The following is a 12,013-nucleotide window of genomic DNA, read 5'->3' on the forward strand; positions in this document are numbered from 1 at the left end:
ATCCACCCAAAGGCTCTTGCTGATGTTGCCTGGGTGTCTGGGACGGTGGAAGGACCGTGCGCTTTAGAGCAGAATAGACCTGGCTTTTCATTCTGTCCCTTTCACTCATTGCTGTGTGCCTTTGGGCAACTCACGTTACCTCTCTGAGTCTATTATCTCATCTGAGAAATTATGCCAATAATTCTAGCTTTTTGCTGTTGTGAGACACAGGAAAGAATACATCAGATCTTGGCCTATGGTAAACGCTTAGTAAGTGCTCATTTGCTTCTGTCTTCATCATGTTCTTCCTAAGACACTTGGATTGAAATCTTGTCTGCCCTGTATGTGTTATTGGTAACAGTGCCATATCTGGGAACCTCACCTTCTAGCAGTGACATCTTGTTTTGATGTTTTGGGCACAGAGGACGCATGGGACAGAGATGGGTCTCCTTCATCCCTGCCCTCTTAAAGGCAGTGAGAGCACTCAGCCGGTGGACTTGCTGGTCTTTCTGGTAGCTCCAGGCATGAGGGACATGCCACTACAGCCTTCGTCTGAACCAGCCTGAGCACTTTCCCTAGGCATCTGTTATGGGAGCCGCGTTCTTTCTGACCTCATTGATTTTGAAATCAATTCTGTTGATGCAGAACTGCCCTGCTTAATGATTTACACACATCTTTTTTATTTGATTGGTGGAGTCACACTTCAGAACAGAGCAGCAAGTGTGAGGCTGTGCAGAACTTTGAATTTGACAAGTTACTAAGGAGTGAAAGCCCTGAATCTGCATGGGACCTGAGAGGTGGGACGGCCTTCGAGACGTGGAGGACGGTGGTCTTATTTTGCTTATGAAGAAACCAAGGCCCAGAGAAGTTAAGTGACCTGCTCAAGATCACACAGCTTTTAACATCAGAATCAAGACTGAATCCACATTTCTCTTCCCAGTTTTGAGTTTCCCATAAAACTGTGGTTTCTTCATGGAAATATGTGATCCATCTGAGCCATATTTTGGGACAAAGCCAATCATGTGTTGTCTTTTGTCTCCATTAGAATTCTTAGGCAGAAATCTTAACTTAAAAAATTAGCCTTGGGCTTCCCTGGTGGCACAGTGGTTAAGAATCTACCTGCCAGTGCAGGGGACACGGGTTCGAGCCCTGGTCCAGGAAGATGCCACATGCCGTGGAGCAACTAAGCCCGTGCGCCACAACTACTGAGCCTGCGCTCTAGAGCCTGCGAACCACAACTACTGAGCCTGCATTCTAGAACCCACAAACCACAACTACTGAGCCTGCGTGCCACAACTACTGAAGTCCACGCGCCTAGAGCCTGTGCTCCACAACAAGAGAAGCCACCATAATGAGAAGCCCGCGCACCGCAATGAAGAGTAGCCCCCGCTCACCACAACTAGAGAAAGCCCGCGCGCAGCAACGAAGACCCAAAGCAGCCAAAAATTAAAATAAATAAATAAATAAATAAATAAATAAATAAATAAATGTATTAAAAAAATTAGCCTCAACTCTACTGAAGGAGAGACTTACACTTTTTACCCCTTTTTTAAGAGGAAGGGGGCCCTACTTCTTTCTTGAAAAGAACTGTTTTGGGGGTTTCTTAAAGTAAAATTTCTATAATTTTCAACCTGTAAAACTTTGGGATCGTCTTTGAAAACGTGTTCCGTCCATAAGTCAGCTGTGCAGCCTCCTCCGTTCTCCCATCAACGTTCCTCTCGTTCTCACCACCTTTTTCTCTCTCACTATCAGCCCCTAACCCAGGTCTTCAGCTCCTCAAGCCTGGATTACACCAGAGGAGCCTTGCAGAATATCTAACTACCTGCATGAGTTTCCTGATCTGTCCTGACTTGTGCTCCGAGTCAGATTTAATCTATCACTGACACTAATCACACCCTCACCTGTTCAGTCTAATTTCATACAGTTCCCCTGTTTCAAACAAATTTCTTCATCTGTGTTCAATTCAGAGTCTGGGACTTTCAGGCTCTTCACAGCTACCCTCTGGGTGAGTTTCACACGTCCTTGGGTTCTCCATCCGTCCAACTGGCTCCATCCAAGTCACCTCTGGCATACCCTTTTCCCATCCCTCTTGTCTGCTGACTTCCTCTCATCCGATGCAACAGAAATAACCTGGCCGTAGGCACTGGGAGGACCTCCGTCACCTTCCATATACTGACTGGAGGAACTTGCACCTGCAGCTTTCCCTCCCTGAATTTCAGCTTCTTCATCAGAAAAATTGGGGCGCATAATGCCTATCTTCATGGAGAAAACCATTGATGAAACGTTTTGCAAGCGTAACATATTCTTCAGATACCCCTGCTTGTGTCCACACCTTAGAGATGCATCTTCCATGATAACGTGAGCCCAGTAGTGCTTTTAGCGCCGGGAGAATCTCGTTTGGGGCAGAGGCCAGGCAGCTCCTGTTCTGATACTTACCTGGGGTGTGGGGCAAGAGGTCACTAAGAGGACCACTGGTTCCTAGAAATGGGAGCTCAATTCCTTTCCCTTTATGACCTAAACCTCCACAAACTGGAGATGTAGCTGCTTTAGCAAATGCCCTTGTTTGAAATCCATGTGTTCCTTGGAGAATTATGGAAAATTGGTCCATTTATTTTTTTATAAGTGCCATAAACTTTTTATTGAAGTATAGCACCGTTCAGAAAAGGACACAGATCCTGGCATACAACTCAGTGACTTTTCACAAGGTGGATACACTTGTGAAACCAGCACCCAGGTCCTGCACTGGGATATTCCTGACTTTCCAGAAGCCCCCTGTGGCCCCTTTTGGTCACTAAGCACCCCCCTCCACAAAGGCAACGGCTGTCCTGACATCTAACACTACAGGTGGGTTTTGCCCGTTTTTGAACTTTTTATAGGAGAAACCATCTGGTATATACATTTTTGTGACTGGCTGTGTATGTGAACATTGTGTTGATGAGAAGATGCTCTTCTAGGTTTCCTTCCAAAAGTTTTACTATTTGACCATATTCACCTGTATATCTGCAAGCCATCTGGAGTTGATTTTTGTATATGGTAAGAGGAGAGGTCCAGATTTATTTTTCTATATGAACACCTAATTGACCAAACACCATTTATTAAAAATACAAGGGGGAAGGGTAATTTTTTAGGCGGAAGCACCTATAGAGAGGGGGCCAGTGGCAGTTCCGGTGGGAGGGTGGGGCAGGACGACAACAGGAGGGCAGGGGAAACGGCCCCAGTGGATACGAAGGGCGAGACGTATGCGGTGACTTCCTTGTTTATACGTTCTCCAGTGTGCTGTATGCACGGAGACTGGGCTGTGGAGTGCCATCGGGGGCTGCCTCTGGGTGGCGCCCCTGGCCGCGGAGGTGGGGCAGGTGCGCGCGGGGCCGGGGTGTTCCCGAAATGGGGCCCGGCTGCTGGCTGCTCAAAACCCAGTCCAGGAGCAAGTCGTGGGAAGGAAAGGTTGCGTTACTTCGGAGGCCGGCAACCGGCGGGCAGGGCAGAGGCTGATTCCCCCAACCCACAACTGGGGGCAAGAGCTTTTATAGGCGGAGGGACGGTGGTCTGACCAGCGTCTTCTTGATTGCTGCAGGTACAGTTAATCTGCAGTTCCAGGGTCGCCTTGTCCCCATTGCCTTGAGGCCGGTTCTCAGAATCGTGGCAGCTCATGTCATGGCTACAGCCTGGTCGTCATGTAGTTAACGTCTTCTACCTGCTGGGGTTTCAGTGTCCACAGCTCCCAGGATACGGCTCAGAATATTACCTATAGCCCTTGGGAAGGTCCTTGACTTTGCTTACTGACTGAACTGTTATTATTTTGTTCTGTTTGACCACTTTTCTCTGCTTCTGCATTTTCTCACTTTTCTGATTAAACTTATTCTTTGGCTAAAGTTTTTCCGTGGGCAAAAGGCAGGCTGAGGACATGGCGGGGAAGGACCATAGGTTCCTGCTCTGTTTCAAGGGCAGTGGCATTTTGTCCCAAGGGAGGCCTTGCCTCTGGGACTGTCAGTGGCCTATCAGCACTGCGGTGGGGGGGACCCTGTGGGTCATCTTGCTACCCCACCATCAACTACTCACTTGATTTAGGGTTTGAGTAGAAAAGAAGCTATTTGGCAGGTCTATCATGCTCCTACTGGGCCTTAACCTTTCCCCAGCAGTGGACAGACAACTGCTCAAATAACTCGAGGCCCATGGAGACCCAGCCCCGTGGGACTGATCAGACCCCAAATGAATTCCCCGGGACACTGAGGTGACACAGTGTCATGAATCAGATGGCAGTGGTACCAAACAGCATCCCTCTTGGCACAAGTGCACCACACACGCACACCCCCATACACACACCCCCATAGACACACACGCGTGCACACACACACATATACACACACATACACACTCTCTCACACACGGGAGGAGACAGGTGCCCCTGAGAAGCCAAGCTCACCTCTCCCACCAGAAGCACCCAGCCGCTGTCCCTGCAGAGAATTCGCTTCGCCAGCTCACAACTCGCACGTCAGCCTCCTCACCATCTGAACGCCCTCAGCAGGAGGCCTCAAGCGAGCAGGTGTGTGGACGGCCCAGGAACACACCCGGGGGTCTCTGATCTCCTCTGGACCCGAGTCATCCGGACAGAATGGGGTTCTCCCGACTGCTGGGAATTCTGTACACCAGGCATCACTTTCTTAAGAGCAGTGCTTGGGGGTGTTCCTTGTAGAAATTGTCGTGCTGACACTTTGTTACAATCCAGATTTCCCAAGCTCTTGGCTTGATTTTTCTGGCGAGATTGGAAAGGTTATGAGTAGCGCGTGGTCACCCCTCTGGCAGTTAAAAAATCAGAAGCACTATAAACAAAAAGGTAAACAAAAAGGAAATGAGAAATGACACAGGCCACGAACATTTCTGATCTCAGCTCCATAAAATCTCATCATGATTATATTCCCCTTTGGTCCTGCAAGAGGAAAGCAAGGCCACCATCTTCTTCAGGTACCTCATGCTAGTGTTTAATTACCTGCAAAGCCAAAAAGACTCATTTATCTAATTCAAGTCTATTGATGCAATTTGAAGTCTTTGCCCTCTGGGTGAGTTCTCTTTTTAATAAATCAGGGTAAAACAGACATAACATAATATTTACCATCTTAACCATTCTTATGTGTCAGGTCGACAGCGGTAAGTACATTTACGGTGCTCAGTAATCACTCTCCAGAACTCTTTTCATCTCGGAAAACTAAAACTCTGTCCCCATCAAATATGAACTCCTCATCCCCCCACCCCCAGGCCCTGGCGATCACTATCTTACTTTCTGTCTCTGTGAATTCAACTCCTCTAGGGACCTCATACAAGTGGAATCACACAGTATGTGTCCTTCTGTGTCTGGCTTATTTCACTCAGCATAAAGTCCTCAAGGTTCATCCACGTTGCAGCAAGTGTCAGAATTCTGTTCCTCTTTTAAGGCTGAATAATATTCCACTGCATGGATAGATCACATTTTGCCTGCCCATTCAGCCCTCTGTGGATATTTGTGTTGCTTCTACTTTTTGGCTATGGTGAATTCTCCTTTTCTTTGGGGACAAAGAACAAATGTGTGGGACACACCTGGTAATAATCGTTCATTTGCTTGTAAAACCCCTTCTTCTCCTTGTCATCTTCAGGAGAAAACAAATAAGCATCTCTAATTTTTCTTTATTATTCTAGTTTCTACCCATTTCTCCTCCCCCATACTTACTATAAATGTCTCCAAATTCTTTTCACTATGGAGAAGTGAATGGAATAGCCAATACTGTCTGTCTGGAAATTAAGGCGTCCTAGGACCTCCCCTTCCCATCGTTCAGTGGAATTTCTCACCCTCCGCCCCAGCTTGTCCTGTCTTTAGACAAACCTCAAATGTCTTCCCATTGCGTACACCTTTCCGCTCCCCTCGCGTGCCTGGTGTTTCTGCAGAGCTCTCATCGTACTGGGACGGCTCTTTGATTGCCTATCCCAGGCCGAGCCCTGCACAGAGCAGAGTCACAGTACATGCCTCACTCTGGGAAGGAAGGAAGATTTCTAAGTTTGCCTAAACACCTCGAAATACGATATTCCAAAGTACATGTGCATTTCGTTTTATGTGATTGAGGAGCTCTTTTCTGAACATTAAAATTCAAATTGCAATAAGAAAATGAATGTAGAATTTAAAAGGGAGATTGCTATTTAAAGAATTCTGTTGTGAATCCTTTTACCAAACAACTGTCTGTGCTCTACAATGTAAGCCTCATTGAGGATTTATTTACACTTGCACGTCTTTGTTTTTGAAGAAAGTAGATTGCAGAGAGTTCATAGTTAACCCCGACTCCCCATCGCAATGGGGATGCTAAACCCGTCAGCTTTCCTCGTCCTGTAGATGACAGTAATTAATGTGTTTTTCCTCTGAAATCCTATTTTAGCTGTTTCCTCTTCAAACTCCTCCTATTTTGGAGAGCTCTTTTTCCTACCCTATTGAGATAATTTAAAATATGGTTTCTTTTTTTCAGAGATTGGTAACATTTCCTCTGGGACGGCACATTCTGCAGCTTTAATCTCTGCTGAAAGGCTACTGCGGAGTCTGCGCTTTGCCCCAGGGCCGGAGGGCAGGAAAGCTGAGATTACCAGCCAGTAGCTCTCACGTGAAGCATGTTATCTCTGTCGTACTGGCCGAAATATGAGGTCGAGTGGTTAAAAGTCAGAGATGATAGGGAAAGAGGCAAGAATGCTGACTTTTTAAAAAAATCACCAAATACTCCTTCTTACAGTTTCAGTGACGCTTGACGTTTGCTTTCACAGTCCAAAACTTTGTCACACCTTTCAGCCAATTTTCTTCACGGAGATAGTCCAACAGTTTCTGGATAGATCTCCGGGCTCATCTTATAAAAGTGTAACTAAGCTTCCAAAGTAGGTTGGTCTAGCCCATTTCTCAGTTCCATGAAGGGAATATATATATATATATATAGTGTGTATGTATATGTATATACGGTGGTGAAATCTGTGAGTTCGTGTCACGCAGTGGCCCCCGCGTTGCGTCGGCAGTAAAGACAGCCTGTGTCCCCCTTGTGTCAACACTGACCTCCCTGGTCTTCGCTTTATCCTACCCAGACCTTCAGGCATTTTTAAGAAATGGGGAATGGGCACACATTAAAAGTTCTTTTGAAAAAGGAATTGCAGATTTTTAAAACAACAAAGAAAAAAGCAACAGAAATGAGATGTCTAATTATCATTTCCCCCTCCAAAAAAAAAGTAAAGATAACCTGACTGAAATATCAAAGAAGGCAAAAGTGTGAGAAAACCTGTGTCATTAAACTAACACAGCATCACTGGCTTATGGCCACAACTGTTGAGGAATCTGTGCTGGGTTAATGCAGATGGGCACCAGATTGTTTAGGATATAGAAAAATATGAAACATTTCTCAACTCATTTTATCTGTGGAATAATTCATGTTCTCACAATTGATTAAGCTGTTGATCAAAAGAAAAACTAAGGAACATCTCATTAATGAATATGGATGAGAAATCCAAAGCAAAATAATGATGAATCAAGTCTAGGACTATATTGAAAGAATAATATACCATGATCAAATCGGGTTTATTCCAGGAATAAAAGTGGATCTAATATTAGGTTATTTATCAGTTTGGATCAGTGGATCAAAGGACAAAATACATTTTGTCATTGCAATAAATCTCCCAAATACATTTATCTAATATTGATTTGAACAATGTCTATTTCTTATAAAACTTGGAATTAGAAAGACGGTGCCTTAAAATTAGAATATATATATATATATATATATATATATGTATTTCACATATATAATAAATAGTGGCTTTAATGGCAGTACACTTTTGGAAGAATAAATAGGTTTTATCTCTCCTGCTTACACTTTTGGACTGGCTTCGAGACCCATCACTTCGCAGCAGGAACGCATGCTTGAACTAGGTAGCAATCTCTGCTCCATCAAGACTCCAACAGGATTTTTTTTTCCACATGACAAAGTGATTCTAACATTCATCTGGAAGAATAAACAGACAAGAATCATTAGAAACGTTTTGAACAACAGAGTCAGAATTTACTTTGATGTACATGAAAATATACCATAATGTGATAATTGGGCCAATGGAAAGAGGAACCAAGATATTTAGACTACTGGAAGGATGGCATTTCAAATTATTAGATAAAAGATGGATTATTTCATGTGTTGTTTGTTACAGGAAAATTCAGGAATTATAAAGAGAAGTATTTTGTGTACTGTGCAATGGTATTATGTTGACTGTAATTGCTTTGTTTGTTAGAAAACTACAGAAAGGGCTCAGGGTATTTTAACACCGTCCCATAGTCATATAATTGTGTTTATTACACTATCCTAATTCACCTAAAGAATTTGATCAAGGTTATTTTCTTACAGCCTTGTGGGTTGATAATTATAAAAAATAAAAATTACACAGCGCTTATTCTATACCGGGCACTTTTCTAAGCTGTTGAGGTATATTAATACGTTTAATCATCACAACAGCCGTAGGAAATCGGGAGTATTATTATTTCCCATTAAGTGCATCCACGAGGAACCAAGGGTGCACAGCCTTGCGTCTGTGCGACTTCTCCGCGATCACGGTCACACATCTATTAAGTGGAGCGGTCGGTACCTCAACTCAGGCTCCGGGTCTGTAAGACCCTCCCTCTCCCGGGAAGGAGCTCGCGGTGGCAATCAGGGGAAGGCGCTCAGTCTTCAGGCTCTAACGTGCCTTTCTGCTCCGCCCAGGGACCTGATGCCGAGGACCCTGGAGGGGCAGATCACCATGGAGAAGACGCCCAGCTACTTCGTGACGCGCGAGGCGCCCGCGCGCATCTCGGCCATGTCCAAGGACACCAAGCTCCTGGTGGTGGTGCGGGACCCGGTGACCAGGGCCGTCTCGGACTACACGCAGACGCTGTCCAAGCGGCCCGACATCCCCAGCTTCGAGAGCCTGGCCTTCAGGAACCGGACGGCGGGCCTCGTGGACCGGGCGTGGAGCGCCATCCAGATCGGCCTGTACGCCGAGCACCTGGAGCGCTGGCTGCGCCACTTCCCCGCCCGGCAGCTGCTCTTCGTGAGCGGTGAGCGGCTGGTGCGCGACCCGGCCGGCGAGCTGGGCCGCGTGCAGGACTTCCTGGGCCTCAAGCGCATCATCTCCGACAAGCACTTCTACTTCAACCAGACCAAGGGCTTCCCCTGCCTCAAGAAGGCCGAGGGCAGCGGCCGCCCTCACTGCCTGGGCAAGACCAAGGGCAGACCCCACCCCGAGATCGACGGCCAGGTCCTGCGGCGGCTGCGCGACTTCTACCGGCCCTTCAACCGCAAGTTCTACCAGATGACGGGCCACGACTTCGGCTGGGACGGATAACCCTATAATTTAAAAAGAAAAAAAAAATATCAGAAGATAATATATTTTTTTACCAATCGGTAGAGAAGAGGCAGTTTAATATTTGCGCTGCTGATATGTTTCAGTATTTTTTTTCCATGAATGTTAAAGAGATTGTTCTCGCCTCCGCCCTCCCCGTCATGTACAACTGTGCGCGCAAACATCTGGATAAACCAAAAAGGAAACCTGCACGCATCTAAATTCTATTTTCCATTTTCAGTTCACGTTTTATATGCACAGTTATGAAGTATGAGCATCAGTTGCCATTAAAACTTTAAGAAAATCCTGAGGGTATATAGCTCGTGCTCTCTCTCTTTTTTTAACAAAGCCCGGATAAGACTGATGTCTACCCTTATGTTTTTCTCCCTTTAGTTTTTCTCCTGTGCCACTTTTTCTTAACCCCTTTCCCAGTTAGTGATGCTGTGTGTTTGCACATCACTTCCCAGTTACCACAGTGCTTTCAAATACAGTATCTTTCTTGATCCTGATACTCAGATATGATGTAATAACATAAGGCCTGGAGATTATTACCCCCGTTTTACAGATAAGGAAACTGAGTCTCAGGGAGGTTAAGTGATGTGTCCTAAGGCCAGATGGTGGACTCTGGACAAAACCTCATCTTCCACTTGTTCCCTATTTTGTGCCACTTTTTCCAGTGAGAATGGGAAAGGCACAGACATCATTTAGAAATGGTTAGCTAGTCTGGGGACCAACAGAGAGGGTTTCCTGTTGCTTTCTAAGTTCTAGGCTAGCCTCTATGGCACTCGAGACACCTTACACAGTTGTACTCAAGGAAACCACTCTGTCTTGGACACAACATCTTTTAAGAGCCAATCTTGGGTTGTTAAAGCACCCTGAGACATGGAAATCTCGACTCAATTGAAGTTGAGAGAAATTATTGGATTCTTGTATGGAGAACAAGATGGCCAGTCACACTAGGAGCAGGACAAGGTGTGGTAGGAGAAGAATTTACCTATTCTTGTTTTGACTGTGTTTTCCTTTTTTTCTTAAAGAAAAACCCACTTCAGTAAGAGCTTACAAATATGAATCTCATTTTATAAACCTCTTTTATAACAAAGGAAATCTGCCTCTCTTTGTAATATCTTATTTCTAAACTTGCAGCTAGCACTAAAAAAAGGTCAATCAACGTCTCATTTACAAGGCCCCAATTTTTCATGGGTGGAGGGAGGGCTGTCACTTTGTCACTTTATTTTTCCCCATTTCCTCTTTGTACCAGTTATAACCTAATATTCGTTAATATTTGGAAAATACTCTAAGAAATGCAGATATAGGTAAAGTGGTGCTTTTTCCTCTTCTCCCATCTGTTTCTGCCTGTTCCCCACTTAAATAGCTCAAATAAATCAATAGCTTATTAAGAGTATTCCTTTCCTCTCTGAGTGGGCATTAACGAGATTAGCATTAATGGGAATTAAATTGGTTTAGAGAAGAGCACATATGCACAAACTATATAAAACATTCATAATTGGTCTGTCAGCAACATTTTTATTACAGGTTTAAACCCAAGAGGAAAATGTCTCCAATCTCATGGAAATTTTCCATATTTGCTAAAATGTAAAGGACCAGACACTCCAGTATTCTAAAACAATATTCTTCTCCAGTGTTGTCAATCAAAAGAAACTAAAGTTGTTTTAAACTATGCAGTTTCATTGTGCATTTGACATAGATGCTGCATCGGGTGAAGTAAATATTTCTTGAGAAGTCTAACACGGGATTAAAATGAAGGAAAAAAATTTAAGTTTCTAGATATTCTATCGTTGCTCTGAATCTCTGGATTGATTTATTAATTCTCTTTTACAGGGGTTAAGTAAACCCCCAATCCAGGTCCCCTTTCCCAGCCGATATCCTTCCCTTCTACACCCTCAATTTCCCGATGCTACAGCCTGTTTTTTTGTTCTACTTGAATCATCACTACCAGCAACAAGAAACGCATTTTAAACTCTTTTTTTCGTTTTTTCTCTTAACTCATGTTTGTGCTTCTGATTCTCTAATGAGCATGTGCTGGACCTTCTGCGAAGGTGGCCTGCACAAGGACACAAGTGCATCTAACAACTGTATTCAGCAACCTTCATCTTTTTGTGTTAAGAAATAATAAAAGAACAGAATTGAGTGCAAAGAACCTCTTCTTGCATGTAGATTTTTTGTTTGGTCATATGATTTTTAAAATGAATGACTACAGAGCATTCCAGGAAAACCATCTAACTTCTAAGATTTCATAAGAGTGGTAGAGGTTTTAGATCCCAGCCAAGTGTATAAAGATCTTGGATCAGTGTACCCCAGAACATGAATTTTCCATTTCTGCCTTTATGTGGTACTTCCTCTTGTTGTACACGGACTTGGCCTCGGATTTCTTTCATCCATTTAGCTACATCAGATAATAGGCTCTGCTGTTGATTTGAACATTGTAATCATCCTTCCTCCAAGCTCACCCCTCTTAGAGAACAACCAGAGGTCTACAGCTTCATTCTGAATCGTTTGCTTTTGTGGCCACGCCTATAGTGTATAAATTCTTCTGGTAACTAAGAAATTTTAAGGGAAATTAATTTTGTCCTATTAACTATAGATTAATAAGCTTCTAGAGAACGGATATTTATTATTCCAGAAGTATTAATCCCACTCTAATTTTCTTATTTTC

General features: G+C 44.2%; 1 protein-coding gene across 1 annotated transcript in view; it reads left to right on the forward strand.

The window, feature by feature from the left end:
* Positions 1-11,650, forward strand: part of HS3ST3A1 (heparan sulfate-glucosamine 3-sulfotransferase 3A1) — a 92,869-nt gene extending 81,219 nt beyond the window's left edge. Inside the window, exon 2 of the mRNA XM_057535244.1 lies at positions 8,721-11,650. Within this exon, the coding sequence (XP_057391227.1) occupies positions 8,721-9,342 (622 nt within the window). The 3' untranslated portion in view covers positions 9,343-11,650. The remainder of the gene's footprint in view (positions 1-8,720) is intronic.
* The last annotated feature ends 363 nt before the right edge of the window (positions 11,651-12,013 follow it).

The sequence above is a fragment of the Balaenoptera acutorostrata genome, chromosome 20, assembly GCF_949987535.1.
Source record: "Balaenoptera acutorostrata chromosome 20, mBalAcu1.1, whole genome shotgun sequence".
Lineage (NCBI taxonomy): Eukaryota > Metazoa > Chordata > Mammalia > Artiodactyla > Balaenopteridae > Balaenoptera > Balaenoptera acutorostrata.